Source organism: Suricata suricatta, chromosome 11 (genome assembly GCF_006229205.1).
Source record: "Suricata suricatta isolate VVHF042 chromosome 11, meerkat_22Aug2017_6uvM2_HiC, whole genome shotgun sequence".
NCBI lineage: Eukaryota > Metazoa > Chordata > Mammalia > Carnivora > Herpestidae > Suricata > Suricata suricatta.
The window spans coordinates 78,202,722-78,230,091 of NC_043710.1; the positions used below are offsets into that span (position 1 = coordinate 78,202,722).

At 34.6% G+C, this 27,370-nt stretch overlaps 1 protein-coding gene across 1 annotated transcript in view; it reads left to right on the forward strand.

Moving 5' to 3' along the window:
* CNTN5 (contactin 5) overlaps positions 1-27,370 on the forward strand; it is a 1,016,132-nt gene that overhangs the window by 732,740 nt on the left and 256,022 nt on the right. The window contains exons 11-14 of the mRNA XM_029915651.1: positions 781-962; positions 10,429-10,565; positions 12,603-12,732; positions 21,706-21,856. Of these exons, the coding sequence (XP_029771511.1) occupies positions 781-962; positions 10,429-10,565; positions 12,603-12,732; positions 21,706-21,856 (600 nt within the window). The remainder of the gene's footprint in view (positions 1-780; positions 963-10,428; positions 10,566-12,602; positions 12,733-21,705; positions 21,857-27,370) is intronic.

The window sequence follows — 27,370 nt, forward strand, 5'->3', positions numbered from 1 at the left end:
TTGTGAATGTCTGCTGCAGAAAATAAAAGCTAGAGTATATGATGTATGTTCAAGGTTGTTTATAGCAATATTGTTTCTTAGTGGCAAAAAAAAAAAGAAAAGGACAAAAACCGGGACTATATTCAATGTCTAAATATAGGGGATGGTTGATTACATTCTGACATGTTTACGTAATGGAATAATACACAGCTATCAAATAGAATAAGTCAGGCGTTGATCTTGAATTTAAATTTTAGTAATTAAATATCAAGTATATAACTTATGTTTTTAAACAAAACAAAATTAACTCATCATATGAGTATATATACACATCATAAAGAAAGGTGGGGGGGTAACAGGCAAACTGCATTTGTTGCTGCAAAAAGAAGATACTTGGCAGAAGTTGGGGTAAGAAAGTTCTTAACTCATTTAGTTCATGGGTCCTTTGTTCATTGTCTTGAAATTATAATACTTTACTGTTATAATTTCCTAAATTACCTTTGCCATTCAAACAATCTTAAAAATTTCTTTTAAAATGTAGTATAATATTTTAAAATATATAACATATTGTCCCTGACTTGATTTCCTGAAATTTTAAAGAAAAGGAAATTATCTTCCTTGAATTTAACGACTTACCAGATAATACCCATGGAAAGTGAAGTATATCAACCAGCACGTGGTCCTTAATTGTGATTACACTTTATTGCACTCAGCCTATTAAGTGCTTAAATTACCAGATAATAGAATCTATGTTCCTAATAGTGGAAAGTGTATTAACAGTATTTTTGCTCCTTATTGTAGCCCAGTTCCAACAATCACATGGATGAAGGTTAATGGTTATATTCCTAGTAAGTCACGTCTGCGGAAATCTCAGGCAGTGCTGGAAATACCCAACGTGCAGCTGGATGATGCAGGCTTATATGAGTGCAGAGCTGAAAACTCACGCGGAAAAAACTCCTTTCGTGGACAATTACAAGTATACAGTAAGTGTTCTCTCCAAAGCATGATGCGCTAGTCAGCCCAAGGGCAAAATTAAAAATGCAAATTAATTTGAACAAAATATTTTGTTAGGTAGCACATAAAAACCAAGTAATAATTTATAATTATACTACTTTTTGCATGGTAAAGCATCATATAAAATTATGCTATGCCCAGAAATGCTTTAAATTAAAAATGAATGGGGAAATAGCAGGTGGTTTATACAACACAGAGAATGGATATACTTAAAAGTGAGAGGCTTTCCTGGCACACCAAAGCCGTTCTCTGATTAAGTTAAAAATCTTGTGACCTTTATTTTATTAATTTATTCTTGCCCCTGGCCTGAATCAAGGATTGCAATCTATTGCCCATGCACCAAATCCTGCCCAGCTGTCACTTTTTTTTAATATTTTTTTTTGAAACGCAGCCACACCCATATTGTCTATGTGAGCTTTGTATTGCTATGGCAGAATGAAGTAGTTGAGACAGAATTAAGTAGCTAATTTGCAAAGCCTAAAATATTTGCTATCTGGTCCTTTACAGAAAAACTTTACTGACCCCTGGCCTAATTAATGCATCTATATGATAAATAGCCTCTACAGCATACAAGTATTTATATTGTCCATAAATGCCAAAGAGCCAACCAGGTTGTTTATAAGAACTGGAAAAATCTGCTTCAAAAATATCTACAATCTCATCTTTACTTCTCAGGATCATAAATTGTATCTACTTTTCATATTTGCTTTTATAAGCATTATAAACATACCCATTAAACATAATGGGTAAAGTCATAGTATTCTTGTTTCTTAGATGAGAACACTCAAAAACAAAAAGAGGAAACACTATAATCTAGAGCACTGATATAAGAAAATTCAGATGTTTTCAATATGAAGCTATCCAAATTGCCTACTTGACTGAATCCACCAAACAAATACAGTTGTCACTGTATCTCAAGATCAGTTCTCCTAAAAAGCTTAATGTCCTTCAAAGGAACTCTTAAAGAATGGTTTGAAATATTAATATCTCAATTCAACCTGGTTTTTCTTTCTTGATCTCCAATAACTCCTTTGGGAATTCAGCAGCTCAACCTTATTAACACTAACATACATATTTCATTCATTCATTTATTCAATTAATGTTTATTAAGAGCCTTTTATTGCTTTACATACTAGCAGTAGAAATTTGAAGGAATTCGTGGCCCATTGGATTAGATGAAAAACAAACTCCTCATTAGAGCAGACCATGTTGTCTGCTGTGATAAAGGCCTATGCAAAGGATTGTGAGAGCAGAGTCTACTGCATCTACCGGGATGAATCAGAGAAAGCTTTCCAAAGGACATCTCTAAGCCTTTCTTTCAAAGCTAAATAGGGGAAAGGATCCTGAAGAAGGACATAGACCCATTTTGAATTTTGTAAAAACTGAAGCACTAGCCCTGGTTTGTTTAGTTTTAGGCCATGAATATTATAGTTTGATGAAACTCACAAAGCAAACGTTCATAATGTCTTATTACATCATTAAGTCAACTGTGTAGCCATAGGGCAAAAAAACCCCTCTTATTTCTGTACCCCAATGATCAATAAATAACATTCAAATACATTGTCAGTATATACTCTGAAGTGTGAATTATATTAGTTTCTCTCTACAAATAAAAATCTGATACTGAAAGACAAGTGCTCAGCAAGAACATTGTCACTCAAAACCACGCAAGAAAAATGCAAAGGGGACCTGTTACTCTTAAGGCAATTTGGGAGAAGTTCCAAATCTTCATGGGTGGTGAAAATTGGCCCACACTTAACTTATAATTACATTTACAGTCTGGGACAGAAGTTTCTATATGGCACTACTCTATTTGTACTCCTCTCCACTCCAGCTACCTGCCTTATAGCAGTAATAATTACTTCCAGGAAAATAGAAAGAAAATTTCACTCAATACTACTGGTTTACCTTCTGGTAAGAGAGTGTGCTACTAAGAAACAAACTGAGGGCTCTCCTTGTCATGCACAATTAGATGTACACTGCAGGCCAGCCAAGTAAGGACCAACGCTCAAAGCATCCATGATTTTGAATAGAGAAGAATTAAGATTATTGACTAGAAAAGGAAACTAGGCCAGCTTGCTACTCTGGTATATACTTATGAAAGTTTGGGAAGGCATCTTGGAAGAATTTGATCTTTCGCTGTAGCCTATACTTAAGGCAGTTTTTCTATCCTGCTCCTGATTTTGCCCGGATAGTCCCAGTTTATGTCTGTAGCATTGGGACAATCTCATAAAGCTCCAGTTCACTTCCAGAGCTATCTTGGTTATTACATACATACCCAACTTGTACTTTTAAATCTGTTGCTTTAACATGAGCACTTTCTCCTCACCCATGAAACTCTGTAGAATGTAGAAAGAATCTTGGCTAGCACTTCCACCTGACTGGCAGTTGATACGGAACAGCACGATGCATGAATATGTCACTGTATCAATGGTTTGTATTTGGACTATTCTCCTTTCAGGAAAATTGATTTCTGTTGGAAGTTCTGTAACCTGAGCTTGGCCTATTGAAATAAGTAGAGGCTGACAATTTAACCCAAATAGTCAATATTCACTGAGTACTGTGAAAACATAGAGTTTTTCCTGTATTCTCACTTTCTTCTTGAAAGTATAATTATAGGAATGTTTTTTATGTTGTCAGTTATTTAGCTCAACAGTTGAGCCAAGATTCTAAGGCAACCTTTGTAGTCTCTGTTTTTTGGTTTTTGGTCAAATAATTATAAAATGAGTGCTAATATAGGCGACAGGCTTAAATTTAAGCCACACAGTGTTTATAACTAAGAATTTTTAGGGGTCCTTGAGCAGCTCAGTGGGTTAAGCCTCCGACTTTTGATTTCAGCTCAGGTCATAATCTCATGGCTTGTGAGAATGAGCCCCATGTCAGGCTCTGTACTGACAGTGTGGAGCCTGTTTGGGATTACTCTCTCTCTGCTCCTCCCCAATGCTTTCTCTCTATCTCTCTATCAAAATAAACAAAAAAAATTTAAAGATCTATATTGTAAACATAATGCAACAAACACAACATAAAGAAGTCTATAGTAGAAAAATAATCAAAAGGTAATTTACAGGTGTTATTTAACCAATACATTTGAATAACAATACTCATGAAGCAGGAAAAAATTAAACTAGAAAAACCAAAATTGAATAAATTGAAAAAATAATAACTGGAACTTAGAAAAATCTGAATATTTATTCTATTAAATATGTTTTTGTTTATAACATATGGTAGTTTTATAAGTGAAATAATTACTATACTTCTATCTCTTGTAATTTCTGATGGTTAATGAAAGACCACACAACTTTCACTACTCACACAGATTTTTAGTCTGTATATTCCCAATATAAATTGAAACTTGTTTGTTAACGTTCTCAATTGAAACAAAAAGAAAGAATGAGAAAACAAAAGGAAGAAAGAAGGAGAGAAGGAGGACCCAGAAGGGTAGGAAGGAAACGCAAACGATATTAAGCAGTTTTATGTACAAGGAGCTCTCAACAGGAGGTACTTTGTGCAGAGAAAAATGTTATATAAAGATGTATGATCTACGAATTTAAATATATGTCATGTGCACCACCAACTAGTAATGTGTCACCCTGAAAAGTAAAGATAATATCATTATGATCAATGAATAGTTTACATTGACAGTTTAGACTAAAAATATACTGGTATTAAAATAACTGTAACCAAGATGCTTAAAAGAAAATTACATTGCATTGTCCTAAATTCCCAATAAGGAATAGAATTTTATTCTCATTGTAGTGTAGTGTTATAAATGTCCTTATTTTTACAAGATCTCTGAAGAATACCCTTACAAATTTTAATGCCTTCCAATGTCTACAATTTGATTATTAAGCTTTGCCAAGACAAAGAATTTTTGTTTTCTTATTTTTCTTATCACCAAGCATTCTGTTTCAGCACATAGAGGATAATTTCTATCATAACTCCATGCTATTGTAAGGATTAATGCTTAGAGATAGGCACCATTCTTCAAGGTACACTGTAAAGAACAGATAGAAATCAGATAACCGACACCACAATTCCACGGTGGCAGTGGCACATGCAGAGAGCCTGGCGGGCGTGGAGCCCCATGAGCAACTGGCCGCAGCCCAGGAACCTGAGGCCGGGCCTCACGTGCAGGCGCCACTTAGCTGGGCTGGGATCCTGCAGTGGTCCATGCTGGTTGGTGTCTGTAGGGCACTGACGAAGCTGGGCCGAGGACGCAGGAGTTGAAGTGCCTGCTCGCCAAGTGGGTGGAGGCGGAGGCCCCATCAGTAAGGGACCCATTCGAGAATAGGGGCTCACGCTGTCCTCTTCACCTCTGACCCAGAATTTGATGCGTGGTTGGATATTTAGAGGACATTATCATGCAAGATAAGAGAGTTAAAATTTTCAAATTTCACGGACTAGTCCTACTGGGAGTTTGAAAACCCGGAAGAAAACAAATTCACCTACATGCCTATTTTTAAGAGGCCTATTTCTTTGGTAGGCAAGTATCTGGAAGAACAGCTACTGGAGTGGATTCTGAAATTTAACATGGTGCCTTTCATGGTAACTTTATCAACCCGTAAAGATGAGTGGGCTGCGGGGGGGGGGGGGAGCGGGGAGCTGGGAGTTCAATCCCTTAAGCGTGGGATTTGGATCAGTTTATGATCTAGTGGTTTGAGAGCTCCAATCTCGCATCCCGGTCTGTGCTGAGGGCTGGGAGCCTGGATTCTGCTTCGGGTTGCGTTCTCTGGCTCTCTCTGCCCCTCCCTAACTCTTGCTGTCTTCTGCCCTCTCTCAAAAATGAACAAACATTAAAAAAAATTTTTTTTTAATGAAGGGGCTGACATGCACCACATGCTGCTCACATTTATGGATTTTCTGGCTTTTCAAGAAGTGTTTTGGAACTACAGAGCAGAAAGAGAAGACCAGAGACTGGACATAAGCAGCGGTTTAGTGGTGATTTTGTTGTGTGAATCATCTTCTGTAACAGCTTCCCAGATTGATCTGCAGCCCTAGGTCCTACCTCCAGGCAACAGGATCTTTTCTGTACTGCCCAATCGACTGGAAGAGGTTTTGGCTGATGTGACAAAGAATTACACGTTGGAAAGACTGACTTTGTTTTCCAACGCTTCATTGATGTTAAGTATTGATTGGTCAAAAATATCACCTGACCCTCATGGGACCTGTTTCTCCTGACGGACTGTCTCCTGTTCAGTAACCCTAGTCACTTGCCTTGGGCAGATTTATTTCTCAGAGGTCTCTAAGTCAGGCTCCTCTGGAGCAAGGTGAAGTCCAGGATGAGCTATACAGGCTGTGTGAGTTTCTATATTTATGTGCTATTAAATACTTTTGTACCATGAAAAATAAATAAATAAATGAAAATTAGGAGAGATTAAATGACTAATGAAGAGAACAAATAGTTGCCAAGAGCTTGTTTTAGACATTACTGTAACTACTAGGTAGTTCATATATGTTAACTTACAATAACCCTCAGGAATTAGTATTCCTGCTTGACAGATGGGGAAACCAAGGCATAGAAAGGTTAGGGAGCTTATTACTATATGTGCCATTAATAATAAGCTGTAAAACCAGATTCCAACTTAGAATGGGTAATGACACCAGCATTTGACCTCTGGCTATAGGATACTACTTCTCAGTGAAATATTGAGGAGCTTAGCTAACGCCTGGAATAGGAATGGATAAAGAGTAGTTAATTCCTGTTTCTTCATCTTTTATTAAAATTAGAGAAAAATGAAAATCCTTGCCATTGGTTTTCATTCTGTTGCTTTTTTTCAGAGTTGTGTTTTTCTATATTAGGCATGATTTTAAAAGATATTTTAGCTACTACAATACACTAAATATTTACCATAGAAAATAATACAACATTGTATATTCCTGATTAAAAATTGCATTCATAAATTTTGTTCAATCCTATTCAAAGAATGTTTCTCACTTTGAGTTTTGTTGTTATGAAAACTATACCATATCTATATATATTCACAGTTGACAGGAAATGAAGTTCATGTTAATGCATAAGCAATGGATTGAGGAGGTAAAGTAACAAGTATTTATTAAATTCAATCATCACAGTATTTCACTGAAATAGTATTAGCATCTACAGTTTTCAGATGAGTCTTAATAAATTTAAATAACAAATTCATAATCACATATTAGAGCAAGGACAGGGCAGCATTGGATTTTTACCTACATTTACCCCCAAATTTATAATCTTTCCATTATACTATGTTACCTCTCACTGGCCCACAGCTGAGAGTCCTAATATTAAAAATGATGTCTGCTAAAATATGTCAACTCTTATGAAGGCCAATAACAATTAGAATTTATAATTAGGGATTTTCAGAATATCTAATAACAAGAGATAATAAGCAAGAGTTTCTTTATGTACATCTGCTTAGTGTTTTTACAAATGTAACCTAGAGACTGATCTGAAGCTCAAATGTATTACATAAATATTTGTCAATATGTACTGCATCTGGTAAGAGTGCTAGCCCCTAACATAAGTGGCCTACCTAGTTACTAGTTTGTTTTATTTTATATTGGGCAGTATAATAGGCCATTTTTATTGTAGAATTGTTGGTAGAGTGAATTTGAATATTTTAATTGCATATCTGTCTTATCCACTAGATTTTGAGCTCACAGCAAATAGATATATTTATCTTTGTATTCTCAACGTTAAGCATTATGCCAATAGTGGTGGCCAATAAATGTTTGAAAAAGAAAAGAAACAGGAACTATTCTTTTTTAATTTCATTCATCACTTGTTAATTCCTATGACAATTTAATTTTGGAATCATGACTCTAAATTAGACCAATTTTATAAAGTAATCCAAAATATGTTTGAAGAAATATTATTTTGATTTCTATTTTTTTTCTTTTCTAGATGACACAGTCTATTCTTATTTTCATCATTCTTTCTTTCCTAACATATCAGTTTAGTAACATTTTAAGATCTCTTTTCAAAATCTTTTTTTTAATGTTTTTAATTTACTTTTGAGAGACAGAGAAAGAAAACATGAGCAGGGGAGGGTAAGAGAGAGAGGAGATACAGAATCTGAAGCAGCCTCCAGGCTCTGAGCTAGCTGTCAGCACAGATCATGATGCAGGGCTCGAACCCACGAGCCACAAGGTCATGACCTGAGCCGAAGCCAGATGCTTAACTGACTGAGCCACCCAGGTGCCCCTCAAATTCCTTTTAATTTCCACAAGCTGCATTTACCAGTATAAGCTGTAGTACATTAAGAGACATATCAAATATAACTAACCTGAAATAAAAACTTTAAAAATATACATATATAACTAACCAATATCCTATAATTAATTTTATATGTGGATTGGTGTTATGTCTAAAATAAATGTATATGTCAGGTTGACTTTGCTTTGATAATCTTGCTATCTAGATGGGGTGTTAAACCATAAGCAATAAAAAATCCAGTTACAGTTTAAGTTAGTAATAGGAGTAACAAGCTACTATGTGATAATTTCTCAAGTGACAGAGAACTAAACATGTCCAGAGAAGATGAAGATGAGTTTCTTTTGAGTTTAGGGTTACGAAACCTTATATGATTTAGATTGAGCCTTGAATTATTAGTAGAATTAAAAGAAACAAGGAAGAAAAGTAGGACATTCCACGTGGATTTAATAATTTGAAGGTACAGGGTGTTCTTGGGAGACAACAAACTGTGTACTTGGATTACAAGGATCATGAATAATACGAAGTAGATTGGCAAAGCAAGATAGGAAAGTTTACAGAAAGCCCCAATGAGAAAGTAGAGCTTAATACTGCGTTTGTATATTACCATGCCTATCAGTATTTTTAGCATGCATGACAGATAACTAGAAATGAACTCATTTTAGAAGACAGGCCTGAAAGTCATGAAAGCTAATATTTGAATCTCGCCATAGTAAGATTTTTGCCTGATAGCTCCTAGGCTTGATGTTGAATCACAGAATATGTTCAAAGGCCTAAAAATTCTGATTATGCCAAAGTAAGGCTCCTTAAACTCCAGATTATATTACCTAGAAGACCAAAGAGCTACTGAAAACAAAATTCCCATTTAGAGATCAGGAGAAGACAAAACACACTAGGAATACAACAAATGCTTCTAATTCATTTTTTAATCTTCCAGAGTAGCATGAAAGAATTGTATGCTGCCTGGAGTCAGAAATATCTGACTTTGAATGTGGTTTCTATGCCTTATTAACTGTGTGACCTTTTATTTAAAAAATAAAATAAAAAAATTTTAACCTCTCTGAGCCAAAGTTTCCTGATTCATAAAGCTAACTGTTTGTTTTCAGGATCAGTGTAACAGGGATTAATTGATAACATAGCTCAGGGTCTAGGACTAGCAATTAATAAATGAGAATTCTTTCTCTCCTACTCTGTCACCTCCCTTTTAAACTCGTTAGGTTCTGAACATCTGTTGCCCCTTTAGACCCATTATTCTAGTATTCACATATAGTTTCCTTGAGTACATCATCTTTCCTTTCTTGTTCTATCATATCCTGTAGCATTGACTTTAGACTTCCTCTAATACAGTATAAACTCCTAAAAAATATATAAGACATAGATGGTCCTATATCCTCAGTAATCTCTAAGACTGAGAAAGAAGTTAAAGAATCAATGATCAAAGTCCTCACTATCACAAAGTAAAATATGTTACAGGTTAACGCCAAAATATTGCTAGAGAGAAATAATTTATTCAGTTCAATATTTTTTATAGCGGTTGTTTCAGTTGTTTCAAACAGTGTTTTTGGGGACAACAGTCATTTGTTTTCAGTATTTTTATTTTAAAAATTAGCCAATGAAGGAAAGACACTATTCTATATCTTACAGATTGTAAACAATTACATTAGCTCTTTCTTAATAAAGTAGTTTTTCTCTGTTGCAATTTTGAAAATGATTTTTAAAAAGTTTTTGAAGGATGCTAGTGAATGTATTGAAGTGTTTACACCAAATGATATTTGAATTAAATTATTTTTCCTATGCAATTTAGTTTCTTTAGAAATAAAACAAAAATTAAAAAGTAAGGCATTTATTCAGTAAATGGCCATTTTGTATTATTTTACCTTGTGCTACTGCTGCCCCAGTATTTGGAAAAAACAATGCCTCTAAATTCCTGATTTACTACGAAACAAGTTCTGATACCTTGGGTAGACTGTAGCCACTTGCTGTAAACTGGGTTAAACAAGAAGATATATTTGACCTAGCTTACAAAACTGTTTTAAATTATCAAAATATTATCATTGCTGTATCTTTTTACACAGGAAGTAGAGTTCTGTGTGCACTGCAATGTTGGGCTTCTTCCAAATACCTACACCTATACGTGAATTGAAAAAAAAAATCTATGCAAGGACTCTTTCCATACGAATTTTGAATTTGGTAAAGTGTTTGAAAAATGAAATCACCCTTCTTTAATACTTAAACTTTTACAGCTTATCCACACTGGGTAGAAAAACTGAATGACACTCAGTTGGACAGTGGGAGCCCTCTCCGATGGGAATGTAAGGCTACTGGAAAACCCCGACCCACATACCGTTGGCTGAAGAATGGAGTGTCTCTCTTGCCTCAGGTACTGTTGGTAGCTGTTAACCCGTTTCAGTGTAATTTTAACAAGATTTCACACGGCATAGGAAAAAATTACCTCCTTTTGCCTTATTGAAAGGCAATTCTTATTTATGTCTTCTAATGTAGTAAAGTGAGAAATATAATAGATATAAATAAAATTTTCTTTTTAATTACCTCATAAATTTTTGAGGAACACATTGTTACTTTAAATTTTATTTGATCCTATAATTCATGGGAAAAGATCAATCATTGTCATAGATTCACTGCTGTCTCTAGCTGACTTTTAGATATCATCTAGCTTGTTGCTATCACCTTGCAGACGGGGTGGAATTAGCCCCAGAAGTAAAGTGATTTGCCCAACATCACATATCTAGTGAGAGATGAGACTGTAATAGAATCATAGCCTTCTGTATCTTGGACAGGTTCTGTGACATCCTACTTAATAGGGTTTTTAAAACTTAATTTTTTTAAGTAAATCTGCTGCATGTTTTTGAAACACATACTGGATTTGAAAATAAATCAATCACTATTTAATTTTAAAATGATAGTAATAATTTTAGCCAACTCCCTGGTATGGCCTTTACAGGAAGGAGGGCAGAGGGAGAGTAGGTCATTTTTTATGGCTAAAAACAGAAGGACGGTATGTGAAGTTGAAATTATGAACACAACTTCTGCCCAGGTCCTGCCATACCAAGAGGTCTCTTGTCTGTCACTCACCTCTTTAGGCCTCAGGTTGCTTTTTTGTAAAATGAAGAGATTGGATCGTATCATCCCTAATGTACAATTCAGCTCCAACATTCCCTTATTCTAAAACTTGTTAGGCCAAAACAAAACACAATTACACAAAAGAAATACACAATACAAAGAACTATAGAGCCACTAAAGAAAACTGAGAGTGTGAGAATCCTGAGTTATAGATTCATTGTCTCTTTCTCTCTAATGTCCTAGGGATACCAGATAAACCTTGAGAAAGGACTATGCTGGTCATATTTTCTACTACCAGCATCCAAGTAAAGTATATTCTACTGGCAGATAATACTTCTGCAAAGTGAATGGGTTGATTTTGAAAATTATGTAAACTTACTCAGCATCTCTGTTGATAGGTAAACCACTGCTCACTAAACCTAAAAGAATCATTTGCTTGGCATTAAGTAGACAAGATACCTGATAGTTGAACAGCATTTTAAATTTTCAATTTGGTGTGAAATGTACTCTTGGCTTCAGTTGACTTCAATTTACAGATGCTAAGTTTTCTGACTTCTATATTAAATTTTATCTGATAATGAGTTTATATTTTTAATCAATACTTTTATACAGAATCCTGTTGGAGGGCAGTTTTTTTATTTGTTTTCATTTGTCAGGAAGTAAGAAAAAGTAAACTCCTGATCAGATTAATATAACAAAGTGATTATTTTTATTTTTATGTTTATTTATCTATTTTGAGAGAAAGAAAAAGCATGAATGGGAGAAGGGCAGAGAGAGAATCCCAAGCACACTAGCAGTGGGGAGCCTGATGCAGGGTTCCAACCCACAAACCACCAGATCATGACCTAATCAGAAGTCAGTGCTTAACTAACTGAGTCACCCAGGTGCCCCTAGCAAAGGGATTCTTGGTTTGACCTGGACTGTTTTTAACATCAATCTTCCTTGTCTACAGTCACAATTTTTTCCACATGCGAACCCCTTCTTCTTATGTAAAATGGGTTCAAACAAAAGCATCATCTGCTGATTATACAGGCTGAGCTAGTATACCAAACAAAACAAAACAAAACAAAACACCTGCTCAGTATAAAAACAAAATTGAAACCAAACTCTTCAGAATTACTACAGGAAAATACTGTTATGATATCTTTTCTGACCAAGAAACAGTTATAATTTACAAAAGAGATTTTACCATAAAATAACAGTAAATTTGTGTTGCTAACTTGTCAAATAATGCTCAACTGTGTTCAGTGGAGGCTTCTTTTCCTTGGCCTAGAAAAGAATCACTGCAAAATCTGTTTGATTTATTCACTTTATCTATTTTTTTATTTTATTACAGAATAGGATTGAGATGGTTAATGGAGTTTTGATGATCCACAATGTGAATCAGTCAGATGCTGGAATGTATCAATGTTTGGCAGAAAATAAATATGGAGCTATTTATGCGAGTGCTGAGCTGAGGATTCTAGGTATGTAACCTAAGTAAATAAATAGAAAACATGTATTGCTTCTTTTCATGCTCTAATTCTTACTATACTGAAGTTTTATGATGTAATTATAAAAACCCATTTTATGACTTTAAAAGAAATAATATGTTTCGCTGATATATGTTTTTAAGCTTTGGGGGGACATGTTTACATTGGGTATAGTTGTTCCACAACTTTTTTACACGGTCTTTCCAACTTAAGTCTTAATAGGCTTACATGCTATCTTTTTATGGTATATAAAAATCACCTAAGAGATATGTTAACTTCCATAAAATAATGTCTTGAGGGGAGAAGATCATACCGTAGTTTTCTAGCAGCCTCTCCCTTCTTCCACAGCAATGTTTAATATTTACCCACACAGCTCTTCCTTACCAAGAGGCAAGACAACATTCCAAGGGAAAAGCAACACTCTGAGTGAAGTAAAACACCTTCTCATCATTGAGCATCAATCATTACTATCCTCATGTGAAAGGGAAAGCCCTTATGAGACTAAGCCCAGCCGTCTCATCTCAGAGGGTTACACCATTGATAGTAATGTAACCACTATTAGCACTTCACCAGTTAAGTACTACAGGAAAGATTCCAACTAGTGAATTAGGCTAGGCAATTGAAACATGGCTGGGTTACTGGAATGGATTTTATGTTTTGCATTCTTTCTTCCTAAACTTTGCTCTGGGATATTTGTAATACAAAGAAGGAGACTTGAGTGGTCATAACTCACTGTCTCTCAAAGTGGGCAGGAGCCCAAATGTACTTTCTTCCTTGCACTAAGGTTCCCAAATATTAACAGAAATACCCAAGTTCTCAAGAATCTGGAAACTTACCATTTACATATCAGCTAAATATAACATGCTATAAATCACCTTATTGAATTTCATATGTTTGCATTTGGGATTTCTCCACATTGTAATAAACCCACCTAAAGCAGATAGGAGCCAAAGTTTGCATCTCCTAATGCATAACCAATCAAATATGAATGTACTTTCATGTCAGCTTACTCTCCAATATTACTGAATGAAAAAGCTAGTTCAGCCTTAATTGTTTACATAGAAATATTCTCAAATGTGTCTTTTTCTCATTCACTAGACATATTTTCAAAAGTACTTCTTGTAAGTTCTACTCCTAGTAGGCTTACAGAATTGTGACTTGCAGCCTCCACATAAGATCTTTCACTTTTCCTTCAATTACATATATAGATGTAGATACAGATATATAGATATAGATATTCAGATTAGTTAACAGTGTAGTCTTGGCTTCAGAAATAGAACCCAGTGATTCATCTCTTACATATGACATCAGTGCTCATCCAAAAAGTGTCTTCCTTAATGCCCATCACACATTTAGCACATCCCCCACTCTAGCAACCCTCAGTTTGTTCTCTGTATTTAAGAATCTCTTATAAAAAAAAAAGAGTCTCTTACGGTTTGGATCTCTATTTTTATTTTATTCTTCCTACTCTTCCCCTATGTTCATCTGTTGGGTTTCTCAAATTCTAAATATGAATGAAATCACATGATATCTTTCTCTGACTGACTTATTTCACTTAACATAATACCCTCCAGTTCCAACCATGTTGTTGGAAATGGCAAGATTTCATTTGTTTTAATCACCAGTAGTATTCCATTATATATATATGTATGTATACATATGTATGTATATATGTGTGTGTGTGTATATATATGTGTGTGTATAGCACATCTTTATCCATTCATCAGTTGATAGACATTGGGGCTCTTTCCATAATTTGGCTATTCTTGATGGCAGTGCTATAAATATTGAGGTTCATGTGCCTCTTTGAATCAGCACTTTCATATCTTTTGGATAAATACTTATTAGTGCAATTGTTAGGTTGTAGGGTAGTTCTACTTTTAATTTTTTGAGGAACCTCCACACTGTTTTCCAGAGTGGCTGTACCAGTTTGCATTCCTGCCAACAATACAAATGGGTCTCCCTTTCTCTGTATCCATGCCAACATCTCTTGTTTCCTAGTTGTTAATTTTAGCCATTCTTGACAGGTATGAGGTGGTAACTCATTGTGGTTTTGATTTGTATTTCCCTGATAATGAGTGATGTTGAACATCTTTTATGTGTTTGTTGGACACCTAGATGTCTTCTTTGGAAAAGTGTCTATTCATGTCTTTTGCCCATTTCTTCACAGGATTATTTGTTTTTTGGGTGTGAGTTTGGTAAATGTCTTACAAATTTAAGATACCCTTTATCTGATATGTCATTTTCAAATATCTTCTCTCTTTCTGTCAGTTGCCTTTAGGTTTGTTGATTGTTTCCTTTCATGTACAGATTTTTTTATCTTGATGCGGTCACAATAGTTTATTTTTGCTTTTATTTCTCTTGCCTACAGAGTCAAGTAAGAAGCTCCCATGGCCAGGGTCAAAGAAGTTGCTGCTGGTTTTCTCCTCTAGGATTTTAATGGTTTCTTGTCTCAATTTAGGTTTTTCATCCATTTTTAAATTCTTTTTGTGTATGATAGAAAGTGGTCCAATTTCATTCTTCTGCATGTTGCTGTCCAGTTTTCCTAGCAACATTTTCTGAAGAGACTGTATTTTTCCCATTACACACCCTTTCCTTCTTTCCTGATTTGTCAAAGATTGGTTCCCCATGTATTTGTGGGTCCAATTCTGGGTTCTCTATTCTATTCCTTTGATCTATGTGTCTGTTTTTGCATCCCTACCATACTGTCTTGATGATTATAGCTTTGTACTACAGCTTAAAGTCTGAGATTCTAATGCCTCCACTCCCCGCCCAGCCAAACATTACTTTGGCTGTTCGGAGTCTTTTCTGGTTCCATACAAATTTTAGGATTGTTTATTCCAGTTCTGTGAAGAATACTGATGTTATTTTGATAGGTATTGCATTGAATGTATAGATTGCTTTGGGTAGTATTAATTTTTTAACAATATTTGTTCTTCTAATCCATGAGCATGGAATGTTTTCCATTTCTTTGTGGCTTCTTCAGTTTCTTTAGTAAGTTTCTATAGTTTTTAGCCTACAGTTATCTTTCCTCTGTGGTTAGTTTTATTCCTAGGTATTTTATGTTTTTTGGTGCAATTATAAATGGGATTGATTCCCTGATATCTCTTTAAGTTGCCTCATTGTTGGTATACAGAAATGCAACTGATTATTGTCTGTGGATTTTATATCCTATGACTGTGCCAAATTCATGGATCAGCTCTAGCAGTTTTTTGGTGGTCTTTCAGGTTTTCCAAGTAGAATGTCATGTCGTCTGCAAAGAGCCAAAGTTTGACTCCTTTTTTGCCAATTTGTATGATTTTTTATTTCATTTTGTTGTTTGACTGCTGAGGCTGAGACTTCCAACATTATGTTGGAGAGGAATGGTGAGAGTGTACATCCCTGTCATGTTTGGGATCTCAGGGAAAGCTCTCGGTTTTCCTCTTGGAAGATGAATTCAGCTGTGGGCCTTTCATATATGGCTTTTATGATGTTAAGGCATGTTCCTTTCTGTTGACTTTCTTCAGGTTTTTTTTTAATCAAGAAAGGATGCTGTATTTTGTCAAATGATTTTTCTGCATCTATTAACAGGATCATATGGTTCTTATACTTTTCTTCTATTAATATGGGGTATCATGTTGATTGATTTGCTAATATAGTACTAGCATGCAGCCCAGGAATAAATCCCACTTGATCATAGTGAATGATTCTTTTAGTGTACTATTGAATTCAATTTGCCAGTATCTTTTTGAGAAATTTTGCATCTTTGCTCATCAAGGCCAGTAATTCTCTTTTTTAGTGGGGTCTTTGTCTGGTTTTGGAATCAAAGTAAGGTTGGTTTCATAGATTGAGTTCGGGAAATTTCCTTCCATTTCTATTTTTTAAAACAGTTTGAGAGAATAAGTATTAAGTCTGCTTTAAAATCTGATAGAATTCCCCTGGGAAGCCATCTGGCCCAGGACTCTTTTTTGTTGGGAGATTTTTGATAACCAAATCAATTTCTTTGCTGGTTATGGGTCTGTTCAAATTTTCTATTTCTTCTTGTTTGAGTCTTGATAGTGTGTGTCCAGGAATTTGTCTATTTCCTAAAGATTGTCCAGTTTATTGGCATATGATTTTTCATAGTGTTCTTTTATAATTGTTTTTATATCTGTGGTGTTGGTTGTAATCTCTTTCATTTGTGATTTTATCTATTTGAGTATTCTCTTTCTCCCTCTTTTTTTTTTTGAGAAGTCTGTCTAGGAGTTGTCATTTTTATTTGTTCTATCAAAAAATAGCACTTTATTTCATTGATCTGTTCTACTCTTTTTGTTTTGGATTCTATGTTGTTTAGTTTTGCTCTAATCTTTATTATTTCCCTTCTTCTGCTTGCTTTGGGGTTTTTTTTGCTGCTCCTTTTCTAGCTCCTTTAGGTGTAGGGTTAGGTTGTGTATTTGGGACCTTTCTTGCTTCTTGAGATAGACCTGGATTAAAATGTATTTTCCTCTTAGGACTGCCTTTGCTCTGTCCCAAAGGGTTTGAATTGTTGTATTTTCATTTCCATTTTTTGTTTCCATGTGATTTTTCATTTTTTCTTTAATTTCCTGGTTAACTCATTCTTTAGTAGGATGTTATTTAACCTCCATGTATTTGGGAGATTTAAAAACGTTTTCTTGTAGTTGATTTCAAGTTTCCTAGCATTGTGATCTGAAAATATGCATTGGATGATCTCAATCTTTTTGTACCTGTTGAGAGATATTTTGTGACCCAGTATATAATCTATTTTTGAGAATATTCCATGTGCACTTGAGAAGAATGTGTATTCTTCTGCTTCAGGGTAAGATGTTCTGAATATATCTATTAAGCCTATCTGATCCAATGTGTCATTCAGAGCAATTATTTCCTTATTGATTTTCTGCCTAAATTATCTGTCCATTGCTATAAGTAGAGTTTTAAAGTCACCTATAATTATGGTATTATTATCAACAGGTTTGTTTATGCTTGTGATTAATTGATTTATATATTTGGGTACTATCACATTGGGGACATAAATGTTTATAATTGTTAGCTCTTCTTGATGGATAGCCCCCTTAATTCTGATAAAATGCCCTTCCTTCTTCATCTTTGTTACAGTCTTTGATTTAAACTCTAGTCTGTCGAGGCACCTGGGTGGGTGAGTCAGTTAAATGTTTGACTTCAGCTCAGGTCATGATCTCATGGTTCATGAGTTCAAGCTCTGTGTTGACAGCTCATAGCCTGAACCTGCCTCAGATCTGTGTGTGTGTCTCTCTCTGCCCCTTGCCCACTCATGCTCTGTCTCTATCAAAAATAAACATTAAAATTTTTCTAAAAAATAAAAAATAACATCTAGTTTGTCTGATATAAGTATGGCTACTCTGACTTTCTTTTGACCTCCATTAGCATGATAGATGATTCTCTATCCCCTCATTTTCAATCTTCAGGTGTCCTCATGTCTAAAATCAGTCTTTGTAGGCAGCATATAGTTAGTAGTTGGATCTTGTTTTTTGTATTTTTTTTTTTAGCCATCTGATACCTTATGTCTTTTGATTGGGGCATTTAGTCTATTCATTTTCAGAGTGATTATTGAAAGATATTAATTTAGTGTCATTTTGTTTTCTGTAGATTTCATGTTTGTTGTGATGTTTTCTGGTTCTTTTAGGTCTTTGCTGCTTTTGACTCACAAAGTCTCCCTTAGGATCTTTTGCAGGGCTGGTTTAGTGGCTCCTTTAGTTTTTGTTTGTGTGGGGAAGTCTTTATCTCTCCTTCTATTCTGAATGACAGCCTTGCTGAATAAAAGATTCTTGGCTGCATATTTTTCCTGTTAAGCCCATTGAATATTTCCTACCAGCCCTTTTGGCCTGCTGAGCTTCAGTGGACAGGTCTGCTACTTAACCTTATGTGTCTCCCTGTGTAGGTTAAGGACATTTTGTCCTTAGCTGCTTTCAGAATCCACTCTTTATTATTTTTTTTATTTTGCCAGTTTAATTATGAAATATCATGATGTTGACCTGTTTTTGTTGATTTTGAAGGGAGATCTCTATGCTTTTTGGACCTGGATGACTGTTTCTTTCTCCAGATTAGGGAAGTTCTCAGCTATAATTCATTCAAATAAATCTTCTGCTTCTTTCTCTCACTCTGCTTTTTCTGGACTCCTATGATACAGATATTGTTTTGTTTTATGGAATCTTAGTTTTATATTTCTCCCCTTATGATCTAGTAATTTCCTTTCCCTCTTTTTTTCAGCTTAATTTTTTCCATAATTTTATGTTCTGTTTCACCTATTCTCTCCTCTGCTTCTTCCATCCTCTCTGTCACTGTATGTAGTTTATGTTTTCTCCTAGTTATAGCATTTTTTACTTCATTCTGACTAGTTCTTGTGTTTTTGATCTCTTAGCACGAGCTTCTCTGGTGTCTTTTATGCTTTTTTCAAACCCTGCTATTAGTCTTATGACTGTTACTCTGAATTCTTGTTCAGATATATTTTTAATATCTGTTTGGAGCAATTTTTGGCTCTGATTTCTTCTTGACCTTTTTTGGGGGTAGAAGTCCTCTGTTCTATGATTTGGGCTAAGTTCCTGTCTTGCATGCCTTTAAAGCTTGTTATGTGTCCTGCACCTGAGAGTACTATTATATTAAAAAGGAGTCATACACTGTCCAGGGCCTGGAACTCCAGGAAGTGTTTTGGTGAACATTGTATACACTCTGTTGTGTCTTGGCTGCTCTATCCCATTGGTCAGTCCTCCACAGAGCTCCTCCTCACGTATAGTGATGGAGTGCTTGGACCTTCAACCAGGTGTGCTTTGATTTGTTTATTGAAGTAACCCTGGGGGTAAAAAAGGGGAAGGGAAACCTGATCCCATAAAAAGAGAAAAATGAAAGGGAAGAAAAAAACAGAGAATCAAAAACTATGAGGCTAATTTCAGAGAAAGATAAATGAGAATAAAGAAGAAGAAGAGAGAAAGATGGAAAAAGAATAGAATAAAAATGACTGAAATATATATATAAAATCAGAAACTATGAGCCTGATCTGATTTTAAAAGAAGAGGAAGGAAAAAATATAAATAAAATTACAAAAGAAAAAAAAAACAATTTGTCTGTTGGTGCCTGGAAATAGTGGCTGTGACAGTCTAGAGGAGAGGCTGGCTGCATCGGGTCAGTCAGTCTTGCTCCAGTAAAAAAGCAATTTCCAGACATGGAGGGGCAGAGTTTGGTTCAAGCGTATCCCACCTCCACTGGGGGCTGCTGTGCTGCTCTCTGAAGTCCCACTGTGTTGATGCTGAGGGAGAAAATGGTGACACTCCAGTCTCTGCTCCCCATACTAGGTACCTCAACCCACGCTGTTCAGGCAGTCAACTTGCCCTACTCCACAGTTCTCCTGCACCTCTAGGCACTAGGCTGGGATTAAAAATCAAAGCCTTAAAGGACCCAGCTCAGTGCAGCTCCCCTCCCTTGTTCCATAGTAGAATCTCTCCAACCTGCAGATAAAAGGACTTTGAATGGCGCCTGTAGGGTTTTTTTGTCCTGTCAGAGGCAATAAACCTTCTTCCCAAAGTACTACCTGAAGGGGAATATTCTCTCCCAGTGCGCCCCAGAGATTGCCACACTGCTCTGTGTCCTCTGGGGCCAGCTCCTTACTCCCCAGGAGCTCATGCCATGACTCCTGGCCTCACTCTGGAGTAAGTATGCACTTCTGAAACTTCCAAGTTTAAGCTCCAAAGTCTGCTTGCAAAAAAGAAACTGGCATTCTCCATATTTCTCCTTCCCCACTCTGTGATCTAGACAGGTTTTCCTCATGTACTAACTCAATGCTGCGCTTTCACAACCCTCTCTCTTTCTCTTCCATTTGATCTCTCCACAGAAGGCGTTCCATCCCCTCCATGCCTATGCTGTTTTATCTCCCCCACTTCACATACATGCACCTAGATCCTGCCAAGCTGTCTCCCTCCAACTGTTGAAATCTTTCTGCCACTCTGCAGATCGATTTCCTGGGTGTTTCAAGTGATCTGACCTCAGTACAGCTGTGTTTGAGGGATGAAGAAAATCCCAGCTCCCCTATTTCTTCACCTTCTTAACACCTTCCCCTTTTTTCTTTCAATTCTAAACTCCTCTCAGTTACATACACATACCTTTTTTTTTGTTTTATACGTACCTCTTAAGGTTGTTGTGCCATGCATTATACTGCTGTATAATAGATATAAAATAATTATGAAATATCCATGAAGTTGTCAAGTTGGTTTAAATAAATGCCTCAGATATAGTAGACCTGTAGACACATCTCCCAGGTTCTCTTTTAGATTCAAAAGTGTGTGTGTGTGTGTGTGTGTGTGTGTGTGTGTGTGTGAGTGTGTGTTGGTCTCTGTGTCATGTGTTCTTTAGTCCAGTGCCCTCAAACCACAGCTACCCACCAGAATTACATGGGGAACTTTAACCAATTGTATCTTCACAAAAATCTAGTGAAAGCAATATTAATATTAATGAAGGATCAGACCTAATTGAATTCTTGCAACCAATGAAGTGAATTTTTAATTGAAATATAAATAATTCACCTTTTTAAATGTATTTTAAAACAACTACAGTTAATTTTGTACAATGTTAAAGTAAAATTTGTAGTAAGACTCCAAGACAGGAAGCGGATGACATAGGATTAACTTTTCTACATCTAATCTCCATTTTACCAAAGGAAGCCCCAAATAGACTTTCTTGCCAGCACCTTTATCTTTTGCTCAAGGTGTTCATATTAGTCTTTCACAATTTAAGTTAAAAATCATAATTAAAACATGTCTTTTTTTTTGAAGCAGTCTGTCTGTGGAATGCATATTATATGAAACCATTATCTGCTAATAATTATAGGTTTAAATTTTCAGTTAATGCCTTTTGTATGTGTAGATATCCTGTGGTTTTCTTAGAAATTTATCCCAGAAGAGTTGCAAAATCTTGATGAATTTATTGTCATTGCTTCTGGTAGAATTAACGTTTTCTTTTTCATAGCTTCAGCTCCTACTTTTGCACTGAATCAAATGAAGAAAACAATAATTATTACCAAAGGCCAAGAAGTCATCATAGAGTGCAAACCCCAGGGCTCTCCAAAACCAACCATCTCTTGGAAGAAAGGAGACAAAGCAGTTAGAGAGAATAAAAGGTTAGATGTCTATTTCGTAATTCAAACTCTTAACATCAAAGTTTTTATGAAGTTACAGATGATACAAAGTATACCAGAAAGAATTTTGCAGTAATGGTGAACTATATTTCCTGAACAGATTAAAATATGGTTTTGTCCATACAAGCGATTAAAAAGAATTCAAATTTCAATTTCAATATGATCAGATTTCTTTGCCTCCATGTTGTTTCAGCACTGATGGGAATTACATCAGGTTATGAAGAAAGCACACACTTTCACTGAGGCAGTTATTTCTGGTTTCATTTGGCATCTGAAGATTTGGAGATTCAAAGTTATCTGTAATAATTTTTAGAAGTCATTTTCTTATTTTAATGTTAATATTTAAATGATATAAACATGGATTTTTGGATAATCACTTAATGGCAGAGTATTTTCAAGCAAAATTTGTGTCTGGGTTTGTACTTTTTCTTTAATCTTGTTGAGGCAAAATAATATAGGATTACTTCAGTTGTCATAGATAAATCAGACATGTTGAGATGAATATTTATTGTGTACAGGGTTATTTTTTTGTTTTTTTTGGGGGGGGGTTGTTTTGTTTTGTTTTGTTTTTGGTAAGCAAAGCCAAAGGACAGCCCTGTAGTACAAATGGTAAAAAATGATGAGAGAAGCAAATCATCATAGGACTGTTTGCCAAGTTCAAAAGCACATGCTTTACTGATCATTACCAATTTGGCATTGTAAATGATGATTCAGTTTTGACAAAATAATATCCCCTAATGTGTTGAGATGGGGGTGCATAGGTTGTTTTAAAGTGTTGTTTTTCATTTGATCTATAAGGATAAGGAACTTATGCTTTGTTTTATGTCTGCCTGGGTCTAAGTAATCATATAAAATTAGTTTAAGTCAGTATTAGGGATCCAGGTGAATAATTCTTTAGGTAATTTTGAAATATTTTGAAATATTTGAAATTTTACTTTAGAAATTTTTCTTTCCCATTCTAATCTGAGAAACATTGATTTAAATTGCCTGTCTCAGATTAAGTAATTGACAGACTGATTGGGTTTAGTTCAGGCCCAAGGATGTATGATGCCTGAAAAGGGTGATCATCTGTGATTAAATTGGGTTATATTGGACAGCTTATTTGGAAGAGAATTTATCTTTGTTATTGGGGCAAGGTGGGAGATACAAAATCATAAATTATGAGATCAATGTTTTATATAGTTGAAATGCATATGGTTGAATTTAATTTTTGATTGTTGCTCATAGAAATTTAAACAAATAAACAGAAACAAAACCTGGTACAACCTTTATTAAAGCAGAAGAAAATAGTTTTGTAGGATTAGATCAAAAAGTTTAATTGTTATCATTTTTTCTGAAGGCACCAAATAATTTTCTATCATCAAAATGTATTTGCCATATTGGTGTGAGCCACTACCTCGAAATGCATTATTTTTGTTGTTAATGGGTGGCATGTGAGTCTTTCCTATTTATTTCAGTGAACCAGAGATTTTCTCTTCAGCAAATACTCATAAGCATCACATGATGAGTTTAAAAAATTAGATGACATCTCATTTGTCAAAGCAAATATATTGAGTAAGGAACAGGATTAATGAGTTTTCTGTTACAACAAATATAAACATACTAAACTTTTTTTTTCCAGAAGTTGAAAAACAGTTTGTGAATTTTCCAGTTTTCTTGATTCCTTTTCTCCTCACTGCTATCCCCTCAGGTTAGTGAGACATATACACTGACTTCAAATTCAGATCACTCAATTTTCCAGATGTCCAATACTTCTGGTCAAAGTGCTATTCAGGAAGGAGGCTAAAATGTGAAATATTTGTATTTTTATTTATCCAGGTAAAAACAAGACTGGGCCACATTTAATCGGCATTTTGTTACTCTGAGCTGTATGTTTATGTTTGTAAGCTCTGATCTAGATGTTTATGATTATAACTGGTTTAATTTAATGACTACCGAGGCATTTTTACACTTAAAATTGACAGGCACACTTGCAAAATATTGTCTTTAGTAATGTATATTTGCTACCATATTTTGTATTTCCAGGTTTAAGACAGTCTAATTAGAAATTTAAAAAATTAAGCATTCAAGTATTAAACTAAAAGGCTAAGATTTAAAAGACATAGAAAGAACTCCATAAAGCAATGTAAGAAGACATATGTACATATTTGAAAAACTGTGCATGCCAAACATATGAATAGAAACTTGAAAATAAACATTTCAAATGTATATGTTATACATTCTTAAAATAGAATATCAGTTTCATATAACACCATATTTTCTTATAGAAATTTTATTTCACTTCTTTCTGTTATAAAGTTCACCAACTGATAAGAATTGTAAATATAAATTTAAGTGGGAAGAGCAGTGTTAGAAAACTGCTAAGGTTTTGAAATCTTTGAGTCGTGTATTTTGCATTAAGGTTACAGATTCAAATCATGTTTTATTTTTTTGGACTACAAGTATATTCACCATTCATGTGATCTACATCAAATAGTTTCCCTAATCACCCAATCCCAAATAACTGTAGGTTATTCTTCCAATAAGAAACTTTAATTGAATTAGTCTTGTTCTTCATTCACAATTTTAACTGTTATTTTGGGTTCACTTCAAATTAAAGATTGAAACAGCAAATGGCAATTTCCTATATGGGCATATAGAAATTAATATTATATTAGAGAAAAGGGGTCAAAATAATATATATTATAAAAGAAACATCTAAATATATAAAATAAAACATTTTAAAAGCATAAAATTATGTCCAGGGCAGTAGCACAAAAATGTAATGAAATGTGTCCATGGCAGAAGAATATCATTTAATTATTTGAAAATATGTCAGGAACTCAAAAAAAAAAAGACTTAAAACTTCGGGTCAATAGCAATTTAACTCTAAATTGTAAATGCAATGCTGTAACAACTGAAGATTAACAGCTAATCATTTGTTTTATCAACAGAATGTCAAATAACATATTGACTCTTCTTTTTCCGTCAAATTTTCATTGAATACTTCAGATTTTGTTTTGTTTTGTTTTGTTTGTCTTGGAAGAGGACCTTCTTTGCTTTTTTTCTTTTCTTGTATTTATCTATTCTGTGAAGAAATACATAAATAGTTATCCTAAAATTTACACTTTAGTAGGTAATAACTAGAACATAATATAACTTTTAGAAGAAAGTTGATTAACAAAGAAGTCATCAAAATATATTTCAAAATATTTCGTTCATTTGGTCCTAAATTATACATGTAAAGTACATTTTTAAAAAGGTTATAGTAGAACTTGTGAGTGGTTTGTAGTTACATCTTTATATCACAGAATGTTCAATATGAATTGCTGCTTAGACAGTAAATCAAATATAATTTATGAAGCAGTTTAACATTGTGAGTGACAGTATAACCCAGTGTTTAAAACAAGACTTTGTTTTCCTGCTTATCATGAAGACTATGAGTTTTCAACAAGTTACTTAATTTGCTTTTTTCCTTATAAAACTAGAATTCAAAAGAGTAACCACATTGGATTGTGAGAATTGAATAATATTTTGTAAAATGCGCTGGCTGGTATATAGCATTTAATAAATGCTCAATGAATGTTGTTTGTGATAATAATGAAGTTGTTCCTGCTGATGGTTAGTGGTAGTGGTGATGATGGTGGAATCATTTAAGCCTTTCAACCTTTGAATACAGACATATACTTCTGTTGTTAATAGTTCTGGAAAGGTTTACCACTCCCTTTTTTCTTTCTCCAGTAATTCTGGACTGAATTCTTAAGATATTAGTAATTATTTTGGATTAAAGGAGTCTCCATGTGATAACTATGCTGTTCATTAATATATGCTCAAAAGTGATATTCTTTGTCCATCAGAGCCTGAAATCTTCCCTTATCGTATATGGCATGCACATTCTCATCAACCTTACCTACTCCTAGTTCAAGATCTCTTGGATAGTTTCTGATAGCAGACTGAATATTTACTTGTCCTGTAATCAGAATTATAGGCCATGTGCAAACAGATGAATGCATATAGAGAGTTAATGGAAACATAAAAACCTTTAAAATATTTTTTTAGTCTTTTTCTTTTTCTTTTAAGGAAACATCAGCTTTTGCCCCATTGCTTTTAAAGATCATTGGCACACATCCACTTAGATTTCTTTATCAATCATGTCCATTTTCATACTAAACTAATAAGCTCCAGGAGTACTAAGATGTGAAATGTTCCATGGAGATTTTCTCCTCTAGTATACTTCCATTCAGAATGTTCTGCTCATCAAACTCATATTGGATTTTCACTTCAGCTCATTATTTCCATTACTTGGCCATTAACTTTTGTTAAAATATAATCACCCAGAAGCACTCCAGCAGTGCACAAATATTAAGCCTTCATTATTACATGTTCAATTTCCTGTACTTTTTGTGGACAAAGACAATCTCGGCTAAAATGAAAAATACTTAGTTTTTGGTTAAGACACAGGTTTGGTTTTTTTTTTGTTATTGATTTGTTTCGGTTTTTTTCCATCTGCACATATATAAATTATTATTGAACCCCATGGAATATGCCATACATGCCAAAATTATTTATAATTATTAATATTAAACTGGTTTAAGTATCAATTTTCATTTCTAGGCAGAGGGAGGGTACCAGTTTTAGAAATGTGGACTATAAGTCAAATGGGTGCTAAAAAAATTTTATGTCCAAAAAAATAAAAATTATTCTATGGAGGGGCAGAACTATAGTGTAATTTTTCTCTTATGGGGCTGTCCAAAATCCCTTGTAATATTGCCCTGCTCACCAAAGAAGCTTCAGAACAGTGAAGTTTTCAACTTAGTCATTTAACACACACAGAAAATTGCACTTGAAATACCCATTAGTTGGCTACTAGTGGGAATTCATGTTGTGTTTATTAGGCAAAAATGATCAAGCTTACATATTGACTCATAGACATATGGAAAAATGTCTGTAGTGCAGGCCCTAAAGGACATTGTTACTAAGGGGAAAATAGGGTCTTCTTTTTCCAAGGAAGAAGAGAAATTCATGGGGATAATTAGGGTCTTGCTTCTGTCCCTTCGTTTCCATCTACATGCTGTGTTTGCTAATGAACAAGCTGTTTTGTTGATTCCTCTGTGGTGATGTCTTTTACATATTAAGAACATAAAACAATGTAGACCCTAGGTGTCTTGTCTTTTTTCAGTGTCTAAGAAATTATATGATGAGAGAAAATGAGCTTTCATATACCAAGAATAGAGCTTTCATATACCAAGACAAATAGACATTATTTGTCTAAAGGAAGAGAAGGTTGATAACTATCTTCATAGGATTTAATACCTATAAACAGCTTACAATATGCAATATGTTATGATCTGGGGATTGTAACTTGCTATTCCATAGCTCCACCAAGTTTAAGAGGATGAAAAGAAAATGGCCTCACATTCATGTGATGAGGTTAGGATGCTGACATCTTGGTTTCCATGAAAACTAATGGCAAAAGGCTCTGACTGATTAACCTTCACCAGAGACCTGACAGGGGGC